This window comes from Panicum virgatum, chromosome 9N (assembly GCF_016808335.1).
Source record: "Panicum virgatum strain AP13 chromosome 9N, P.virgatum_v5, whole genome shotgun sequence".
Classification (NCBI taxonomy): Eukaryota; Viridiplantae; Streptophyta; class Magnoliopsida; order Poales; family Poaceae; genus Panicum; species Panicum virgatum.
This window is the reverse complement of record NC_053153.1, coordinates 23772247-23794429: the sequence shown is the minus strand read 5'-3', so window position 1 is coordinate 23794429 and position 22183 is coordinate 23772247. Positions and strand designations below refer to the sequence as shown.

The window sequence follows — 22183 nt, the reverse complement described above, 5'->3', positions numbered from 1 at the left end:
ACACAAGAGACCAACAGGTGATCAATTGTTTCTCCAACCGGATCACAAAGTGGGCCACTAGTTCCTGACACTTTAACTTCTAAATTACTTTGTGAGACCCCAAATTTTAACATCTCTTGCAGCATTGTCCAAATCACTATTAACTTGTCTGATGGTGCTGATGTGGCATTGATGCTGTTACATACCATGTTGGCATTCATTGCCTCTCCTCATGTTCTCTGTCTATCTTCTCACTGCCGTGGTAGATAAAGATCCGCTAGGAACAGACCACCTCTCTGACTCATCATCTCCTGCATATTGTGATTACTCAATTCCGTTTGGAGTGGATGGGGTGGGGGAATCCTCCTCGGTCAATGTGGCTCTGATTGTCGACCCAGGATTTGGGGTCACGATGACGAATGCTGCATGTCTGTTGGTATCGTGGTAGTGATTTTGGCAATTTGGCATATGCTAATTTATGGCTGATTTGGCATTAAGTTAAATCAGATGGCTCCACCGCATACATTGCATCTAACATGGTTTCCACGAGTGGATGTGACATGTAATGACATGTAAGTCAGAGATAAGCGGGCTGGGTTGTACTTGCTGGTTGGGATGTAGTCAAATCGTCATTGCACTGTTGGGGGTCCATTGAGGCTTAACTATAGTCTGGCAGAACTCCACCGTTGCCTGTATCCCACAGGCTTAGTATCAGCCAAAAGGGAGTACCAGCGAGATAGGGATGCATGAAGAGAGATGGTGATTGGTGAATATGCCAATGTTGAGAGCAGCACCAAATGTTTGGTGCCACATCAGCTCAATTTGTTATGCTAAAGGTGGTGGGCCAATGTTGCAAAGAGAGTCAAAGTTTAGGGGTGGCAAATAACTTGCAAGTTAAGGGAGGTGCATTAGACAACAGTACAAGTTCAGGGGCTTGTAGTGCAATTTTATCTAAAGAGATATGGAAAACTTCACAAGAGCTGATATATTTGTCTTAGTTTTCACTCTGAAAGAACTTAATGTCATGTGAAACAGTGTTGAAAGAAGTTTTACTGTTTAGGCTAGGCAGGTGGTGAGTTGATGCCTAGTGCCTGTGTCAATTAGACAGGCTAGGCTAGGTCACCACCTAAGGTGGTCTAGGTGATCGATTTTTAAAAAGTGTCTGTAACATCTGAAACATTAGCATGCAACATGCATATTATATTTACTTGTTTACTTCTTTTACCCCTTTTTATATTTTGTATATGTTTGTATCTTGAGTGCTTGGTAAACCTACAGACAAACAGTGTTGTTTTGCTTCTATTTTTTTATGACCCTTTGGCACTTTTTTCAGGATGAAGAAGATGTAAAAGCTATTGCTCGTTTATATGCAGACATGGGTGAATCCTATGTTGACTTGATTGCAGCAGGTAAATTCCATGGATTATGCTGATCGCCATTGAGATTCGTCTCTTGCCATGTCCCTTTTTTTAAAAATGTTTGAGCTTTAACAGGTTCAGATGACTCCATTCAAATTGTGAACGCACTGCTAGACGTTACTTCTCATCAGGAGTTTGACATTTGCTCTATGACATTTAATTTCTGGCACCGTCTTAAGCGTAACCTGATCAGGAGGTAGTTCACTAACCTGATTAAACATAATGTGCTTTACTTGAGAAACAATGGACTCAATGCTTCACATATTTTAGGGAATCTTATGTATCATATGGATCTGAGGTGGCAATTGAAGCTGAGAGAAACAGAAGATTGCTAATGTTCCGTCCTAAATTTGAATCTCTGGTGTCTCTGGTATGTATTTGAGAACTGAGGGAGGATTGATAGTATAATGTCCTCCCTGTATAATCTGTCATGTAATGGAAGCTGCAAGCCTGCAATGCCCACAGAGTTATTTCATTTCACGTGTCTTATCTCACATATTGTTTTGATCTCTGGATCAGGTCAGCTCCCGAGTTGAATACCCTGAGGACTACCACACCTTTTCAGAGGAGGACCGCAGGGATTTCAGACATGTTAGATATGGTACAGTACCTGATTTTGAGTAGCTGGTTTCGTCAGTCCATTTTGCCTATTTTTATCAGCACAGATGTAAAACGTAATTAGGACCATTCATTTTTCAGCTGTTAGTGATGTGTTACTTGATGCAACCGATGTTCTTGGGGGTGACTCAACACTAAAAGTACTTTCCACGAAACTAGCTCAGGTGACTTTAACTATTTCTCAGTTACTTTGGCATCTTGTGCGCATTACTACCACTGAAGTTTCTTCACTAGAAGGGGAACAGAATGACTGTATTCAAACATAGGTTTCTCTGGGCTCTTTTTTTTTGTGTGTGTGTGGATATTGGGTCGGTCGACCTAATTGCTACTCAGTAGGGCTACAAGAACTTGCAAATCAAAAATAGTATTTGTACCCCACTGACACTATTTTAGATGTTAACAATTGGACCACACTATGTGGTGGGTTGCTTGAATGATGTCTACACATTTATGAACCATTCTAGATTGTATACAATTTCTATTCACCTATAAACAGTTATAATTACATAATTTATGAATCATGTCGTGTAAAAGACTGACCCTTAAATAATTATATAAACTTATGCATCTTGTAAGTATGTAAGATCTGATATTAATTTTCTTAATGATTTTGATCCAAATGGCTGTAGTTTTTGTAAGAGAGATGATAGGAGAGAATAATGACTTGTATTCCACCAAACTCTAGAAGGGTGGGATATATAGTTCCTATACATGGGCCTCTAGATGGGCCTCTATACATGGGCCTCTAGATGGGCCTCTATATATGGGCTCAATATACACCAACACCCCCCGCAGTCTGAACTACCGACGCAGCGGTGTTCAAGACTAGACAAGAAGAAAGTACAAAGGGCAAATACCCCCGCAGCCACAACTAGCCACCTGCTACGTTGAGGCTGGAGCGAAACTCCGAGAAGGTCGAGGAGGGTAGTCCCTTGGTGAAGATATCAGCAAACTGGGAGGTGGTCGGGATATGGAGTACCCGAACATCGCCGATTGCGACCCTGTCGCGCACGAAGCGCAAGTCAATCTCCACATGCTTCGTCCGCTGATGCTGAACGGGGTTGGTGGAGAGATACATGGCGCTGACGTTGTCGCAGTAGACGAGCGTGCTCTTGGCGAGCGGGCTGTGGAGCTCTGCCAAGAGCTGTCGGAGCCAGGACGCCTCCGCCACGCCGTTAGCGACAGCTCGGTACTCCGCCTCAGCACTGGAGCAGGAGACAACCGGCTGCCGCTTGGACGACTAGGAGACCAGGTTGCCGCCCAGGAAGACGGCGTAGCCGGAAGTGGAATGGCGAGTGTCCGGGCAGCCAGCCCAGTCAGCGTCGTTGTAGACCACCAGCTCAGAGGTGGGAGCGGTGAAGAACCAAGCCGAAGCCAACAGTGCCACGGACGTAGCGGAGGAGATGCTTCAGCGCAGTAAGGTGAGACTCCCGGGGATTATGCATGTGAAGACATACCTACTAAACGGCATAGGTGAGATCCGGCCGGCTGAAGGTCAGGTACTGAAAGGCACCGGCAAGGCTCCGGTAGGCAGTAGGATCAGCCACGGGATCACCCAGATCAGCAGACAGCTTCGCCTGAGTATCGACAGGAGTGGAGCATGGCTTGCAATCAATCATCCCAGTCTGCTCCAGAATGTCGAGTGCATACTGTCGCTGGTGAAGGAACAGGCCAGACGGGCGAGTCTCAACAGTAACGCCCAAGAAGTGGTGGAGCTGACCAAGATCCTTCATAGCAAACTCCTGCTGCAGAGAGGAGATGACGCGCTCAAGTAACTACTGACTGGAGGCGGTGAGCACAATGTCATCAACATAGAGCAGCAGGTAGCCAGTCTCATCCCCACGGCGGTAGATGAACAGAGAAGTGTCAGCCTTGGCCTCGGTGAATCCCAAAGTGAGCAAGAACATGGCAAACCGAGAGTACCAAGCCCGAGGAGCCTGCTTCAGACCATAAAGGGACTTGTTGAGCCCGCATACCATATCCGGACGACTCGAGTCCACAAATCCCACTGGCTGAGAGCAGTATACTGTCTCTGATAGTGCCGTGAAGAAAGGCATTCTTCACATCCAGCTGGTGCACAGGTCAGGAGTGAGTGCGAGCGAGAGGACCATGCGCACCGTAGTGGGCTTCACCACTGGACTGAAGGTCTCATTGTAGTCCACACCAGGCCGCTGGGTGAACCCCCGGAGAACCTAGCGAGGCTTGTAGCGCTCCAGTGTGCCGTCAGCCCGACGCTTGTGCGTACAGATCCACTTGTCGGTCACCACATTGCAACCAGACGGACGCGGCACGAGGTCCCACGTCTGGTTAGCAAGGAGAGCCGCGTACTCCTCTTCCATCGCGCGACGCCAGTGAGGATCCGCCAGGGCATCGCGGACAGAGGAGGGTACCGGAGAGACCCGCGGCTCTCCCTCGGTGGCGGAGAGAGTCGCGGCCTGAGATGCCATCCGCCGAGTCACCATGGGATGGATATGCCGAGGACCCCGGTGGACGACTGGCGTGTGGTACACCTCCGGCTCGACTCGAGAGCGAGTCGGCGGAGGCGGCGGCTCCGGTGTAGGCGTCGGAGGAGCCTCCGGAGCCAGAGTCGGTGCCGGTGCCGGCGCCGAACGACGCCGGTACACCTGCACCGGCTGAGCGTACCGCGGCGGCGCCGTAGTCGGCGCCGGACGACGCCAGTACACCTGCACCGGCTGAGCGTACCGTGCAGGTGCAGGGGGAGACACCGGGGCCGCGCGTGGCGTAGCAGGAGACACCGGGTCCGCGTGCGGCACGACCGTGGGCACCGGGGCCGTGTGTGGCGCAGCAGGGATCACCGGAAGCGGTGCCGGTGTGCCGGGAAAACCTGCAGGGTAAGGATAGACAGAAAAATGTGGCTGAACCACCGGGTCAGTCGGAAAGAGGGACCCCAGCTCGGTGTGGAGGAGGTGGAGTAGGGGAAATCCGACTCGTCAAAGACGTGTCAGGAGAGCAGGACGCGGCGTGAGGTGAGGTCAAAGTATCGGTACCCCTTGTGGTCAGGGGAGTAACCAAGGAACACACACCGAGTCGAGCGGGGCGCCAGCTTGTGAGGAGCAGTGGCGGAGGTGTTAGGGTAACACGCACACTCGAAGACCCGAAGGTGGTCGTAGCGAGGAGGGGTACCAAAAAGAGCGTGGTGTGCAGTGGGAGCAGGAGAAGCAGTGGACGGAAGGCGGTTAAGCAAGTAGGTGGCGGTGTGGAGGCTCTTAACCCAGAAGCGCGGACGGAGAGGCCTGGATCAGAAGGGTGCGCACGATGTCGTTCGTCGTGCGAATCATCCGCTCAGCCTTGCCGTTCTGAGGAGAGGTATACGAACAAGACATACGCAGCTGAACACCCCGAGAGGAAGAAGGAACGGGAGGTGGAGTTATCGAACTCCCGCCCATTGTCGCACTGGACGGCCTTAATGGTGAGGCCGAACTGAGTGGACACCCAAGCAAAGAAGTGGAGGAGGGTGGGGAAGGTCTCAGACTTGGTGCGTAAGGGAAAAGTCCAAGAGTAGTGTGAGAAATCATCGACCACCACCAGATAGTATTTGTAGCCAGAAAGGCTAAGAACAGGAGAGGTCCACAGGTCACAGTGAATAAGATCAAAGGCATGCGCAGCATGCGAAGAAGAAGAAGAAAAGGGAAGTCGAACATGACGACCAAGCTGGTATGCATGACAGAGGTGCTCAGCAGGAGCCGTGGTACAAGGAACATCTGTACTACGACTGAGCTGAGCCAGAACGTTGTGGCCGGGGTGACCAAGACGGCGGTGCCAGGTGGTGGAAGACGGCTTCGCGGCAAAAGCGGCAGACGAAGAAGTAGGCGAAAGTAGTGCAGCGGAAGAAGGAAGGCGAAGGGTGTAAAGGGGCCCGTGCTGTCACACCGGAGTAGCGGACGACGGGAGGCCGAATCTTTTACAGTGAGGCCAGAAGAATCAAACTTGATGGAACAAGAATTGTCAGCTGTAAACTGACAAATGGAAAGAAGGTTATGAACCATCTGAGGAGCAACAAGGACATTGGGAAGAAGAAAAGAAACAGGAGCAGAACCCACGACGGTGACAGGAAGGCAAGACCCGTCACCAACCATGATGGAAGAGGGACAAGAGGGGTGTGGGGGTCGAACAGAAGAGATGATACCGGCATTTGGGGTGGTGTGGAAGGAGGCACCCGAGTCCGCCCCATGGCGCTGAAGGACTGCTCCAGTGCGGCCTGGTCCCAACACCCAGGCCAGGTCGGCTGCTGGCTGGGTGGAAGGGGCGGGGTCCAGGACGGCGCGAACAGGGGAGCAGCAGCGGCTAGCATGGCCGCCGGCTGGGGCTGAGGACGAGGCCTCCCTGACCCTGAAACGGCCACATCGGGATGCGCCCTGGCCATGGGGCGCTGAAGGATGGCCAGGGCGTACCACCAAGGCCCTGAGCAGGAGTGGGAGCCGGAGTCGGGTCCGGAGTGCCTCGAGCACCACCACCACGTCCCCTCCGCCGCCGACGGCCTCGGCCTCCCCGACCCCCGGTCTGGCCGGTGAGAGGAGCACCAAGGAGGGGGTCGGGCGGGTCGATCCGGGGTCCAGATCCAGAGGGCGGAGCCTGGTGGGAGTACGAAGCGCCGTGCTCGGTGAAGGGGACGACGGGCGGGACAAGGAAGTAAGGCTTTTCTGCGGCGACCCAACGAGTGAGAGCGTCGGCCACGGAGCGCTCGCGCTCCCAAGCGAGGGCAGCCGTGCGGGCCCGCTCCTGAGCCGCCGAAGCCTCAGACTTGGCGTTGAGGAGAGCCGTGGCGAGAGCGTCGTCGGCCGTAGCAGCTCCGGCGGCGATTGGCTGCCCGCGGAAGGTGGCGGCGGCGAACGGCGCGTCTGCGGGGTGCATACCGAACGCAGGCACGGGCGCGGGCACGGGCGCCATGGGCGTGTGCAGGAGCGCGGGCGCAGGCATCGCGGGCATAGGCACCGCGGGCGCGACGGCGGCCTGCGCGGCGTGCGCCCGCGCGAGCTAGACCTCGACGTCCCGTGGGCGGCGGCGGCTGGCACGCCGCCGCCGGCGGCCTGCGCCCGTGGGCCGGCGGGCTCGCAAGCTGGCAGCCCAGTAAGCTGCTGCTGCAGGCCGGAGGCTGGGCCCGCGACCCACTTGGGGTGCCCCAGCCTAAGGTGCAGTTGCTACTGCTCGGCCAGCAGGCCGCCGCGCTGCCCAAGAAGGGCACCAGAGGGCGCGCTCGCGGCACCCACGACGCCCACGGCGGCGCTCGCGGCACAGGCGCAAGGGTGGCCTGAGCGGCGGCGGTCGTGGGCGGCCAGGGCCAGGCGGCGAGCTCGGCGGATCCGGCGGCGGATGCGGCGGATCCGGCAGCGGGCACTGCATATCCGGCGGCGGGGGCGGCGGCGGCCAGCGCCACGGCGTCGTAGGGCGGCCGGGCAGCGGCGCCTTGGACAGGGAAGGGTGCGGCGGTGCCTAGGACAGGGGAGGGAGCGGCGGCGCCCGGAGCAGAAATAGAGGAGGGGATGGGAGGGAAGGAAGAGAGGGGAGGGAAGGAAGGAAGCGCCGCCGGCGGCGGCGGCTAGAGGAAGGAGAAGCTAGCTGATACCATGTAAGAGAGAGTATATGAGAGAATAATGGCTTGTATTCCTCCAAACCTTAGAAGGGTGGGATATATAGTTTCTATACATGGGCTCAATATACACCAACAGTTTTAAATTGTAATGGTCATGTGCATAGTGTTGATGCTGCATTTCTTTACTGTCCTAAAATTCTGAATAGGTGGTGGTGATGGTGGTTGGTCTGTCCTCCCACTACACCATCCTCTGCTGACAGGTGGGCCTACCCCTCGCGCTTAGTGCTCTGCCCCATCCCTGTCACCACCGGCACTCTCTCTACCTCAATCTCTTTCCCCTCAGTCCTTTGTCCTCCCTGTCTCTTCCTCTCACCCGCAGGTTTGCTATAGAGCTCGAGGCCACCGACGAGCACTATGGTGAGAGCATGGCTGCAGGTGCTTTCCCTGGGGGCTCTAGGCTTTCTGACAAATACAGGAGTATCCAGAGGTTCTAGGATTCATAACTCCATGTCGACCTGATGACATTCTCACTACTCATTACACCTCGGAAGGCAATGGATCTGGGCCTTCTGTAGCCAGATCTAGTGGTTGAGGGGCACATGGTGGATGTGGGACCTCTCTGGAGAGCTGCATATGCGATGAGGAAGGGCCTAGGGCTGCCAGTGTTGGAGATGTTGTGGACAGTAGCTATGGCCGCAAAGTTTGTAAGAGGATTGAGATCGAAAGATATGAGAACACAGGTAATCAATTGTTCTGAGTCTTATAGTGCCAGCTAATGGCTGATGGCCAGGGATACAAGGCAGCGGCAGCTCTGTGCTGTGGAAGAAGAGAGAAGCAGCGAGGGAAAGAAAGACGGACCCTAACTGCTGTGGATGAGTCAGTTGGAAGCCTTCTGCATAGCAAACAACTCCTATTTGTAGGTGGGCTGGACATGCCAGCAAATAGCAGCCCAATAGCTCATCTTTTCCATTCTCACCTTTTCTTTTCTTTTCTTTTTTCCTCTTGAAACATGTGATGCGCTTGATTGACAATCGGGATCACTTATAGTATGTGACACAATAGTAAATGGCTGCACAATGACGATATAATCTGAACTTCATTTTTTTACATTTTTATAATTTTTGAAATATATATTAGACAAATCCTTAAATTTACAAGTAAAGGAATTTCAATTTTGTTTTGCTGAGCTAGTTTACTTTAGTTAAACGATGAAATGTTTGAATTAACTGCAACATTTATAAGTTGTTCAACCCCACTCTTTCCTGTTCCTTTTTTTTTCATACATACTTGCCTAATTTTTAGGACAACTAGCCTTACAGCCGTGTGCATGACCGCATCATGTGTCACTGAAAATCATTATTTCTGGCACCTATATAGTGCAGATAATATGGATTTTGTTGGTCGAGTTAATCAAATTTGAGATATAATGAACGAACATTACATGGGGATCAGTATAAACCTTGTATAATAATTTCACTTGCTTATGCTGTCGTTTCATATTCATACTCATGAGAACATGCAATCACAAAACCTTTGGTTATTCATCTTCTGCTCTTGAGTTTCAATGCATCTCTCCTTTCTTGATAGCAACAACATACATTTATTGTTATTAACATCAGGCTTTAGTTGTCTTCCAAACTGATTATTGCCTGCCCAGATTTGCACAAAAAGTTTAATAAGTTCTCAATAATAAAGATTTTACACTTCTATATTTTAGGCATATGGAAGCTGCAACACTCAGCAGAACCCCAAGTGGCAACCTGTAGAGGCTGCCCTGTTCTGTATACAAGCAATTGCGAAATCAGTCTCACTTGAAGAGAGAGAAATTTTACCACAGGTATGGATAGCATATTGAGTGACCAATAATGCTGTTGATTGGTGTTCTCCCTCAACTAGATTATTTACAGCGTCTTCCTATGCAAAGCTAGCTGCCTTCTTCTGTACTTGGTAGATGAACTTCCTGCTGTTGTTTGCACTGGATTCTTATTGTTTTTGACCATGTGCTATTTTTGTTTTCTAAAGGTTATGTCAATGCTTCCCTGCCTTCCTCACAATGAGCAGTTGCTGCTAACAGGTATGCTTTCACCATACAGATAGTTCAGAAATCCTTGATTTCGATATTTTTATTTTATTTTGTTATTTATGATGTGGCTGCCCTGTACCTCTCTATTAAGGTGTTAGTGTAATAGTGTTTTTATGACAAGTTACAGCCACTTGTTCCTAGTGACATATTATTTTGTTACCGAGTTACTGGTTCGCTTTGACACTAATTACCTGCTTTTGAATAATAACCATGCGAGAAATAGTTTACCTGAACTGCTAGTCACTTCTGAGATATACTTGCAGTTTGTTCGACCATTGGGTCATTTTCAAAATGGATTGATGCTGCACCAGCTGAATCATCCATTCTCCCACCTTTAGTTGATATTCTCAATAAGGGTATGAGTACATCAGAGGATACAGCTGCGGCTGCTTCTATGGCATTCAAGTATATATGTGAAGGTATGTATCAACATCTGCTGAGTATTGTCTTTTCCTTAAGCTTAAGTCTAGCTCGGTATTGTTGAGCTATTGCCTGTAACTGTAGTAAAAATTGAGATGGGCCATTCTATTAATGGCCATTCATGATTTTTCACAACATTGCCTTACTGACATGTGATCACATCTGGTGGCAAATCCTGAAGTACCATTGAATTTTGTGGGGAGACCTAAAGTTTGTGCTTGTTCTGAATTTTGCCTAGAGTTATGTTTTGATGGCATAATTTATTTACTGTTTATTTAGTTCGTCCTTTTTTGGTGACAAGACTGTAGGAGAAAGTTTGCCGGGTCGTTGGATGGCCTCTTCCAGATATACCATATTGCAATCAGTGGAGTTGGTGGTTACAAAGTTTCTTCAGAGGACTCGTTGCATTTGGTTGAAGCCCTAAGGTTATTCATTCAGTCTAGTCTAGCTATTTTGTTTGTAAACCTTTTTGGTTGTCTCAAGCACTCACCTTACATGCTATTGTATTTTGATACACTTCGACCAGTGTGGTTATTACAACGCTTCCACCAGAATCTGCTAGAACAGCCCTGGAGTTAATCTGCCAGCCAGTAATCAACCCCTTGCAAGTAAGCAGCAATTTTTGATAGTAAATTGGCCCCGGCTTGTGTACCCCATTCTGATTCGTTTACTTTGATAAAAGGAATTAATCCACCAAGGTGATCAAATTCTTCAACAAATCCCGGCTCGACAGTTAACCGTACATATAGACCGCTTATCGAGCATTTTCAGGTGGTGGGCTTCCATTTATGAATTTCTTCCATAAAAATTATGTTTGTTTACTGAATCCTCCAAATTGTTCCAGCAATGTAAAACATCCAGAAGTAGTTGCCGAAGCTGTAAATAGATATTGGCCAACACTCAAAATTATCTTTGATCAGTAAGTATTGTACCGTGGAGTTGTTGACAGAAGTTTTTATTACATACATGAATGATCTCGTGAACTCATACTTTACCGCAATACTCTTATGCACAGGCGAGCATGGGATACGCGTACCATGGAGTCAGTATGTCGATCTTGCAAATTTGCTGTAAGTTTATAGCTTATTTTTTCTTGGATATTAATTCTTTGATATAATTTCTGCTCAAATCAGATGCAAATACTATTAGGAATGCATTATGGAACAATTATCTTTTATCAGACAAGTAGTTTGAATAACCTGGTTCCTCATGATCCTTGTTTAATTGTTCAACTGAAAACCTTGATGAAAATCTACTTGATGCGTTCGAGGAAAAAAAATATATAGCTGATGCTTTGAGTAGTGTGCAGATGGGCTACACATCATATTAGCATATCCTTTCTAGTTTCACTCAGTTTAACATGCCCAATGTACCAGGGTTATTAGAGTATATTTGGTAGTTGTTGATACACGTATCGTAGACTGCCATATGTATCCCGGGGAGCTTTGCCCCCCAAGTCTTGTACTCTCATATATACCGGTCGAGGCCTCAATGCAATACATCCACAACATTATACACCAATTCTTTCTTCCTACATGGTATCATGAGTTTGGGTTCTAACCCTAGGCCTCAAACCCTAGTTTTCCGCTGCTCGCGCCGTCAGTGCCCCTCTCGCGCCGCGGTTGCCCAGTTCCCCACGGCGCCCCTCGAGCGCGCTGCCCTCACGAAGCCCTTGCGCGCCCTCGGGGAGGTTGCCCATGACCTCCGCCGGGGGCAGCGCACTCCACTCCCTCCACGGCAAATCGAAGATCTGCCGATCTTCTAGGTGTTGCGGCAGATCGATCTGATTCGCCGCCGTCGTCGTCAAGCATCAGCGAATCGTGATGGAACTCACCTTGGATGCGTATCCGTTCAAGTTGCAAGTGGGGCGGGTGCGGGTTGCCCGCCCCGCGTCCGCGGAAGCCGCAACATATGTCGCCACGTTGTGACTTCTCGGCTTATCCCATCTCTGCTCCGAGAAAAACAGCGAAGCTAGTGCCGCCGCCGAGCGTCCTTGGATGAGCTCGCGGTAGTCCAACGTCGCCCAGGAGGCCTCCTCCATGGCCGTCCTGCACGAGTCCCACACCTCCGCCTTACTCTGCATGCTCATAGTCGCGCTTGGGCCCATTCAAATCGGCTTCACCAACGGCTTCTCCTCGCCCAACTTGGATGCCATGGTTCATGATCTCGGACTCCATCTCCTAGCGGAATTAACTTGACGATTGGGCTTGCTTCAATTTCTCTTGCGTCCCGCTCCTATATCAAGGCATTGTAGAGGCCCTGCTGTTTGGCGGTGGAGGCAGCGGCGCCCCACATCTCGGCCATGTTGGGAAAGTAGCATGTCGAGAGCTCTAGGGCCCAGTCCTGTAGGCCAGTGTAGAATTCAGCGTACGGGAACAGCTGCTCGACGCCGTCGCCGCCGCCGCCGAGATCGGGCAAGAAGGCGTAGTCATCCAGCGCTGCCACGACGCAGCTCGCTGCCGCGTACAGTGGCCAGACGGCGCCGCCCAGCTGCGCGACGGGGGGCACGGGCGCGAGCTCGATGCTCTGTGGCATCTGCACGTCCAGCTCATCGCCGTCCTGCACGTAAGGTCCACGCGGAGCAGCTTCTCCTGCTGACGGAGACACTATGCGGTCTTTGCGGCGCCGCTAGGTATCGCAAGCTAACCCACATAGTCCGCTTCATCTGGCGGGTTCGCGGCGCAAGCTGTGCAGGTTTGCGGCGCGGGTGGAGCCGGCGGGTTAACAGCGTGGCCCGCGCCACTTGCATCTTGAGTATTCGTGGCCTCGCACCCCTGCTTCATCCTCCTCATCGCGTCGGACCTCGTCGAGATACACCGCCGCGGGACACCTCGTCGCCCTCTCCGTGCTCGCTGTGGAGGACGCTGGGCGTCGTCCCATTCCACGCTGTCGTGGCGGTGGCCCGGGCCAGGTCGACCCCGATACCGAGCCGCCATGGTGGCGGCCGGCCAATCTGCGCCATCCTCCTCGCGCGACCCCGCGTGTCCGCGACCGCCCTTCGACTGCGGCGGATCCGCCCCGCCCCGGCCTTCTACCCCCGCACCGTGCCGCGACGCCACCGCTCCGGCTCGCCGGGCCTTCGCCCGCCGGTTACCGTGGCGTCGGTCGGCCGTGCTGGGCTTCCTCTGTGCCTCTCCTCCTTGGCGGGGATCCACCGCGGGCGGACCGGCTTCGCCCCGCTCGTCGCCTCCCACCAGGCCGCCCCCCTGCTTTCTCCCCCTGTAGCTCGCTTCCTCTCTCTTTGTGGCTGTTGACCGTGGTGAGCAGAGAAGGGAAGAGACAAGAGGGTGAGCCCCTGCTATGTGCACCCAAAGATTTCCCCACGAGATGCTGCTGTTGTATCTATTTTTTAGTTTTTTTTCCCGATTCGCCTATCGGGATTGAGTCGCCCACCGCCCGTCGACCTCGTGCCTCTACTTCGACATTGGCGTCGACTTCACCAGCTTCTTCCTCGTCTACAACACTGTGGCATGGCAAGATGGACGGCGCCCTAGGGGACGCCCGTCTGCACCGCCCACCTCGCCGCTTCTTCCGCACGTCGACCCTCGCCGGCTCGTCTTCGTCTTCACCGATCGGGATGCTTTCACCGACTTCGTCCACCGTCTTCTCGCCTCACGATACTTGGTCTGATCAGCCAACGTGCGTGATTCACCCAGCTCCCGTGACGTCTGTCCTCGTCGAGCGCGCCCCTTCACCGAGTACGGAGGGCTGCCGCTGCGTCGCCTCTTCGGGCAGCAGTGGCGTGCCCTGTGGTCTTCTACGACGTTGCTTCTTCACCGCTGTTGACCACGTCCACGACCTCATCGTCGACTCGTCGCTACGCTCTTCGTGCATGGTCTTCATCAAGCTGTACGAGTTATACGCCGTCTCCTTCACCGCTGCCGCGATATCCAGATCATTAGGCCTTGTGTCGGACATTCTGGATTCCCCTCCTCGCTTCGTCTAGCACAACCACGTCGCCAGCGTCGCCGTCTCGTCTCTGACTACTTCTACTCCATCAACAGCAGGCGTTAGCACCTTCTACCCCGCCGTTCTTCAGCGCCTGCGACCGCCATGGAGACCTTCTCTGCTGGTCCCTCAGACTACGGTGTCTAGTTGTGCATCCTCCCTTGCACGTCCGGTATTGGCAACACCGATGCGTGCCCATCGTCCCTGGCGCATTCCCGAGCCTGGCAAGCCCGGGCATGTGTCGCCCGATGGCCTGACTGCATCGACTTCGGCATCGCTCCCTCTACGACTGCCTCGACGCGTCACCATCTTCGTCTCTGGCGTCTTCTCCATTATGCCACCACCATGACGCCTCCTCGTGCGCCCGTGGCTTCATGTGCGGCTACCTCGTCTTTGGCAACCTCAACAGCTCTACGTCGACCTCGGCTACTCTACGCACGACATCTTCGATCATGGCTCCTCGCCCTCCAGCTCGGTTGCCTCGACATTGGCACAAAGGGCTACCATCAGCATGAGTTACTCGCCGGTTTTCTCTCCAGTCGTAGCATCCGCACCACATCGACGTTACGACTGTGGGGGGATGTTAGTCCGTTGGCTCCTGCTTTCGGCTTCTTCTCCAATCTCACCGTTTGCGGTGCTCCCGCTATGACTGCGGGGGAGTATTAGAGTATATTTGGTAGTTGTTGATACACGTATCGTAGACTGCCATATGTATCCCGGGGAGCCTTGCCCCCCAAGGCTTGTACTCTCATATATACCGGCGAGGCCTCAATGCAATACATCCACAACATTATACACCAATTCTTTCTTCCTACAAGGATGCTTGGCATAAAGGTGTATCGGGTAGTTTGTATCACTAGAAATTCTGGGCTTTGTAGTGTTATGGGTGTGTGCCTTAGCCTCCACCAGGAGCACACCATCAAGATAGGATTAGCTAGTTTGTTAGCTATTTCTTCTTGGTTGGTTACTTTCGTTATTTAGCTTTAGCCAATAAGTTAGCAGGTGGTTAGTTGGTTAGTCGGCTCTATATAAGAAGGTCCTGGCGGATCGTTGTAATCAAGCAAGAAGAACCCTAAAAGTAGGCAGCCTAGTCGATTGTTGTAATCAAGCAAGAAAACCCTAAAAGTAGTCAGAGCCTACTCCAGAGGGTTGGCGACTAACAGGTTCTCCGTGCTAACCACAGCCCTACCTTATCATTTGGCAGAGCCTTTAATCCTGCGATCTTTCCCATTGAGAGAAAGTATGGCTCGGTAGAATAGTAGATTAATTAACTAAGGTACAAGGGTGTATAATATATAGGCAAGGAGGTCATAGGGTTTATAGAATCAGCACCCAAGCACCCAATCAAGGAGATCCTTGACTATCACGGATATCATCTACCATACAACCTGACGGCTGCTGGGCTGGTAAGCCCATGCGCCTAGCCCAACTAGGCCTGCTACAAATACAATCTAACACGCCCCCGCAGTTTGATCGTCAGCCACTGCACACGTTCAGACTGGACCTGAACTCCGTGAACAAAGAAGAAGGCATGCCTTTGGTGAAGATATCCGCGTACTGCGACGAAGTCGGAACATGAAGAACTCGGAGATCACCAACTGCAACCCGCTCCCGAACGAAGTGAAGATCAATCTCGATGTGTTTCGTGCACTGATGCTGAACAGAGTTGGAGGTCATGTAGACAACATTGATATTATCACAATATACCAGTGTAGCGCGGCGAAGAGGGGCACGCAGCTCCTGAAGAAGCTGGCGCAGCCAAGTAGCCTCAGCAACTCCATTGGCCACAGCGCGATACTCAGCCTCCGCACTGGACCTCGAGACAGTCGACTGGCGCTTAGAGGACCAGGAGATGAGGTTGTCACCAAGAAACACAGCATAGCCCGATGTGGACTTGTGCGTATCTAGACAACTGGCCCAATCAGCATCAGTGTAGACAACAAGATCCGAAGAGGTGGATGGTCGCAGCAAGAGGCCCAAATCAAGAGTGCCCTGGAGATAGCGCAGGATGCGCTTCAGAGCCACCAAGTGAGGCTCCCGTGGATCATGCATGTGCAGACAGACCTGCTGGACAGCATAAGCAATATCTGGCCGAGTGAACGTCAGGTACTGCAAGGCACCAGCAAGACTCCGGTAATCCGAGGCATCAGCCACTGGCACACCTCCATCAGCAGCAACCTTTGGATTTGTGTCAACTGGAGTGGAACACGGCTTGCACTCTGTTATCTTGGCACGCTCCAGAATATCCAGCATGAATTGCCGCTGGGAAAGAAAAGGCCCTGGCCACACCGCTGAACTCACATACCCAGAAAGTGATGCAGTTCCCCAAGGTCCTTCATAGAGAATTCCTGCTGGAAGGCCGAAATAATCCGCTGAAGAAAACCCGGTGATGAGGCTGTGAGCACAATATCATAACATACAGAAGCAGATAAGCTGTGTCTGAGCCGTGCTGATAGACAAAGAGCGACGTATCCGACTTGGCTTCAACAAATCCGAGAGAGAGAGCAAGTGTGTGGCGAACCGACTGTACCAAGCACGAGGAGCCTGCTTCAACCCGTAGAGAGACTTGTTGAGACGGCAAACAAACTCTGGATGGGTGGAATCCTCAAAACCAAACAGCTGTACACAATAGACTGTCTCCTCCAAGGTGTCGTTAAGAAAGGCATTCTTCACATAAAGCTGATGAATAGGCCAACGACGAGAGAGAGCCAAAGAGAGGACTGTCTGCACAGTAGCGGGCTTCACAACCGGGTTGTAAGTCTCACCGAAATCCACGCCAGGCCGCTGGGTCCCCGAAGAACCCAGCGAGCCTTAGACCTCTCCAGGGACCCATCGGCGGTGAATTTGTGCTTGAAGACCCACTTGCCCGTCACCACGTTAGCCTGTGAAGGCCGTGGAACGAGCTCCCAGGTGTGGTTCTTCATGAGAGCAGCATGTTCTTCCTCCATAGCAGCACGCCAATTGGGATCGGCCAGTGCACTACGGAAGGTCTTCGGGATCGGAGACAGCGGAGCGGCGTGATATGTCGAAGGGACGCGGAAGCCCGACTTAGCCCGTGTGGCCATTGGGTGCTGGTTGGTCACGGGGGGGACAGCAACAGCACCCTTCGGCAGGGGCACGGGCGCAGCACGGACCGGGGGCGCCGTGGAGGTGGCCGAGGTCGATGCCGCAGCAAGACGAGGCCGGCGTGTGTAGACCTGGGTGATGGCGCGCTCCGGAGGCGCCCAGGCAGCAGGCGCCGGCTGCTGGGGCAGCGGCGGGAAGCCAGGCGGAGGGCCGCGCGAGACGACTGGAGAGCCCGGCACATCGCCAGGTAAAGAAGCCGGTGCCGCACGTGGCTGTGCGGAGATGAGGTCCGTCCTGGGGGCCGCACGTGGTTGTGCGGGCGAGGAGAGGACGCCCAGCACGGGCGAGGGCACGTCCGCGGGCGAGGAATCAGCTGGGAGCGCATCATGCGCTGCTGAACCAGCTGAATCACCATCAGGCGCAGCCGCACGTGGCTGTGCGGAGGAGGAACCTGCAGCGGGAAACTTGGGCACAACACCAATAGGCGCTGGCTCAAAGTCAGTAGCATCCAAAAACTCAAAATCCACCGCATAGGGAGAGGAACCATGCTCAGCATAGGGAAAGGATGACTCGTCAAAAATGACATGACGAGAGATGATCAATCTGTTGGAAGAGAGATCAAGGCAGCGGTATCCTTTATGATGGGGTGTGTATCCTAGGAAAACACACAATGTAGACCGAGGAGAGTTTATGTGGAGCAGTTGCAGACAGGTTTGGGTAGCATTTGCAACCAAAGACACAGGTGATCATAGGAAGGCGCCTTGCCAAAGGGGGCGAGGTGTGGGGTGGATTTCTGCAGCGTCTTGGTGGGCAAAATGTTGATGAGGTAGGCGGCTGTCTGCTACGCCTCAACCTAAAAGGATGGTGGGAGGGATGCCTGGAACAGAAGGGAACGCACAACATTGTTGATGGAACGAATGATGCGCTCAGCCTTACCGTTTTGGGGAGAGGTGTAGGGGCAGGACATGCGGAGGTGAATACCGTGGGTGAGGAAGAACGTAAGGGAGGTGGAGTTGTCAAACTCCCGGCCGTTGTCGCACTGGACGGCCTTCATGGTCACGCCAAACTGAGTGTGCACGTAAGCAAAGAAGTGAGCGAGCATCGAGAAAGCGTTAGATTTCAGCTTCAAAGGAAAAGTCCACAAGTAATGTGAGTAATCATCAAGAACGACCAAATAATACTTGTAGCCCGATACACTAAGAACTGGAGATGTCCAAAGATCACAATGTATAATATCAAAATTATTTGACGCTCTAGATGATGATAACTGAAAAGGCAGACGCACATGATGCCCTAACTGACATGCATGACAAAGGGTGGAGCTATGATCATGGCTATAGTCGGGCAAGCTAGACGACGCAAGCGTGGAGAGGACCTTGCGCCCAGAATGGCCGAGACGACGGTGCCAGAGTGAAGACCCGGAGGCAGCAACCAAGGAATGCGCAGCTGGAAGGCGAAGAGGGTACAACGGCCCGGAGCTATTGCACCTGACGATCACGTTCTGAGACAGAAGATCCTTCACAGAACAACCAGTGGGGTCAAACTCAACTGAACAATTGTTATCAATGGTAAACTGGCGTACAGAAATCAGATTCTTAATAAGTTGAGGAGAAACCAAAATATTATTAAGACGTAAAGAAGGATGAATAACTGTGGTGCCAGTGGATGTAACGGGAAGTAAGGAACCGTTACCGACAACAATTGAAGTAGGAGTAGGATACAGCGGGGAAGTAAAGTGAGAGAGGGAGTCAGAATGGGAGGTCATGTGGGAAGTGGCACCAGAGTCGAAGTACCAATAAGTGGCCTGCTGAGGTTGCTGCAGGGCCATGGTGCTGAAGGACGACGCAAGGGACTGCTGATCCCAGCAAGGCAGCCTGGTGAGTGGATTATAGAATCCAGGAGGAGGGGCAGCCCACTGGCCAGCATGTTCCGAGGCGGCGACCGTCGGGGCAAGCTGCCGGAGAGGCGGTTGCACCAGGAGCGCCTGCTGTGGTGCCTACTGGTGAGGGCGCGGTGGAAGCGCAGCGAGCGGAGGCCTTGTCACGGGCCACATCTGAATGGAACCGGTCCAAGGGTTGTAGTAGGAGGGCCACGGGGCGCCCTCGTCGCCGGTCTTCTGGCCGGCGGGCTGGCCGCTGGAGGGTTGCCCGCCGTGCTGCTGCTGCTGTCTGGAGCCCCCGGAGTCGGTGCCACCTGGGCGCACCGACTGGGAGGGTGCAGTAGGCGTCGAGCCGGAGGCCGCCAGTGCCGTGGCCTGAGAGGGTGCCTGGGGGTCCATCGTCATCTCCTCCAAGAGGAGATCTGCCTTGGCCTCGAGAAAGGTGGGGAAGGGGCCCCCGCGCCGGAGATGCATGCCGGCGTTCTTGAACCGCTCGTTCAAGCCGCGAATGACGTGGAGGACAAGAGTGCGGTTGGGGACGACCTCGCCCAAGGCGCCGAGTTGCTCCGCCATCTTCTTCAGCTCCTTGCAATAATCAGTGATGGATAGATCACCTTGAACAAAGGTACGGAGCTTGGTGTCGAGGAGGAGCGCGCGCGTCTCGCGGTTGTTGAAGAACTGCGACTCCACGGCGCACCAGATGCTATGGGCGGTGGAGTGCTGGCCCGAGATCGTCTCGGCGAGGTCATCGGAGATGGTGCCGAGGATCCACGACTTGACGACGCAATCCATGCGCTGCCAATCGGGGTAGGAAGGCGCTGATTTGTCCCGCAGAACATGATTCTGCAGCGAGTACTTCCCAAGGGCGAGGAGGAACTAATCGCGCCAGCGGGAGAAGTTGCCGGCGTTGACGTCGAGGACCGTCGGGGTCAGCGCGCGGACGTTCTGCACAGCAACAGCCTGAGCGTGCAGATTGGCGATGGCGGCAGCCTCGTGAAGGAGGGCCTCCTGGAGGTCAGGAGACTCGGAGAGGTCGGAGCCGGCGTCGGAGAGGTCGTCGTCGGCGTCGTCGTCGCCAACAGGCGCACCATCGGCAGCAGCGCGCGCCTGCTTTGCGCGGGCTAGGGCGTCCTGGGCGCGCGCCGCAGCGGCGTCGCGCTCCTGGGCGGCGGCCAGGGCTTCCTGCTCGGCAGCCGTCGCGCGCGCTAGGGCGTCCGCACGCGCAGCTGCGGCGGCATCTGCGTCCAGGGTGGACGACGCCGTGGAGGAGTGGGCGGCGGCGGCCTTCGTCTTGGCAGCGGCGGTGGCTGCTGCTTCGGCGTCGGCGGCGGCTGCTTCGGTGTCGGCGACGGCCTTTTCCTTGGCAGCAGCGGCGGCCTTGGAATCAGGGGGAGGCGGAGGACCGGCCATCGCGGCGCGAGGGCAGAGAGGCGCGCGGCCAGGGAGGCGCGCAGCGTAGGGGAGGGGGGGACGCGCGGCCGGGGAGGTGCGCTGCGCAGCCGGGAAGGCGCGTTAGGGCAGCGGAAGGGGAGCCGGGAGAGGAACCCAGACTCGTGATACCATGAGAGAGAGTATGGCTCGGTAGAATAGTAGATTAATTAACCAAGGTACAAGGGTGTACAATATATAGGCAAGGAGGTCCTAGGGTTTATAGAATCAGCACCCAATCAAGGAGATCCTTGCCTATCATGGATATCATCTACCATACAACCTGACGGCAGCTGGGCTGCTAAGCCCATGCGCCTAGCCCAACTAGGCCTGCTACAGATACAATCTAACACCCATCACCAATTTGTTTTTGTCCCACTGCCGCCCAGATTGGATTGATTTCTTTTCATATTCTCCCTCAAATCCCACCCGAGCGACCCAACGTTGCATCTGTTCTCTGCATCCATTGTCCATGGAAACCATCAAGGAGGCCAGAGTTCTTTGTCGTGACATCCGTGCCTTACTGGAGGAGATGCAAAGTTCGACGAGATGGACTCACCAGCCCCGTCAGTGCCGCCGCCGCCAACACACGCATCACCGAACCCAACATCCTCGACCCCAGCGATTGCGATAGCACCTTCTCCGTCTGCAGCAGCACCTCCATCTTCACGCCTGATTCCAGCTGCTGCAGCACCAGCCCGGGTGCCATCCTTTGGCTACGTGCGGGCTGATGCATCATCAACGGCTGTCCCACTAGCAGCGACTTCGCCGATCAAGTCAGTTTCACCGTCAGTAGCCGTGACAGCAACAACATCCTCACCCTCTAAAGTCCATCTGCTGGGCACTTCCATTGTCCATGACAACTACGACGGGAGTCCCCAATTGCCGCATTCCTACCTATGATGGGAGTTCTGATCCCTTGCAGTGGATGCACCATTGCAACTGGTGCTTTGATGCATGGGACACGGAGGAAGATGAGAAGGTATGGAACAATGGATTGCCTCCTTCAATATGAAAGGCCTGGCACTACGGTGGTATTGCAAAATCGAGCGGAACGTCAGCGTACCTACATAGCCGGGTTTCGTCAATGCAATCAGCTGTCAGTTTGGGCCAGAATCATCAACGCTACAGGCTGCACTTTCTGCTATGCAGCCATCATCGCTACCGGCGGCTGCCGCTGCATCGCAACCACTACCTCCCTTGACGGCCGAGGCATCTTCCCCTTGTCCACGCCAGCAGCTCCAACAACCTCGGCAGCAGCATCTTCACCTTCGGGCCCGACTGCAATGTTGGTACCAACGTCCTCGTCCCTACCATCAGTGACATCAACACCTCCTTCAGTGCACATCGTGATGAAGGACCAGGTTGCTACACCAGCAGCAACTCCGGCAGCAACACCTGACATTGCTGAGTATCATTGCGGAGCTATGAGCCTGGTCGGCATCACGTGGCAACTCCCAGCCTGCTACTCCACTAGCATCACCGCTACCATCAACACCGGTGACAGCCCAAGGGCGTTGGGCTCCAATTCGCCGTTGGCTGCGGCTGTCATGGCTTGTCCGGTATCTCGCGATGACCTGGTCAATCAATGGCATTGACTTTGAGCTGGGTGCCCTCAGCATTGATGACGAGAGTTTGGGACAACAGGATTGGGCCAGGGGATTCTACAGTGCTGCTACGTGTGCTGTTTTCCTAAGCCAGCAAGTGTTTGTGGCGTCTGCTCTACCGTGCTGCTATCTTCACCAACAACAGGCTACATCAATTCTGTCTCCAGTTCTGAGCACCATCGCAGC

The 22183-nt window shown here is 53.6% G+C and overlaps 1 protein-coding gene across 2 annotated transcripts in view; it reads left to right on the top strand.

The window, feature by feature from the left end:
• The window catches only part of LOC120692783 (transportin MOS14-like), a 33831-nt gene that overhangs the window by 8593 nt on the left and 3055 nt on the right, over nt 1-22183 (top strand). For both annotated transcript variants that reach the window (XR_005682741.1, XM_039976168.1), the window contains exons 10-22: nt 1313-1388; nt 1473-1593; nt 1668-1767; nt 1917-1998; nt 2097-2179; nt 9284-9403; nt 9589-9640; nt 9913-10068; nt 10371-10494; nt 10596-10677; nt 10752-10840; nt 10914-10988; nt 11085-11139. Coding sequence is in view for 1 of the 2 variants with exons in the window: in XM_039976168.1 (XP_039832102.1) it covers nt 1313-1388; nt 1473-1593; nt 1668-1767; nt 1917-1998; nt 2097-2179; nt 9284-9403; nt 9589-9640; nt 9913-10068; nt 10371-10494; nt 10596-10677; nt 10752-10840; nt 10914-10988; nt 11085-11139 (1215 nt within the window). In the remaining variant the exon portion in view is untranslated. The remainder of the gene's footprint in view (nt 1-1312; nt 1389-1472; nt 1594-1667; nt 1768-1916; nt 1999-2096; nt 2180-9283; nt 9404-9588; nt 9641-9912; nt 10069-10370; nt 10495-10595; nt 10678-10751; nt 10841-10913; nt 10989-11084; nt 11140-22183) is intronic.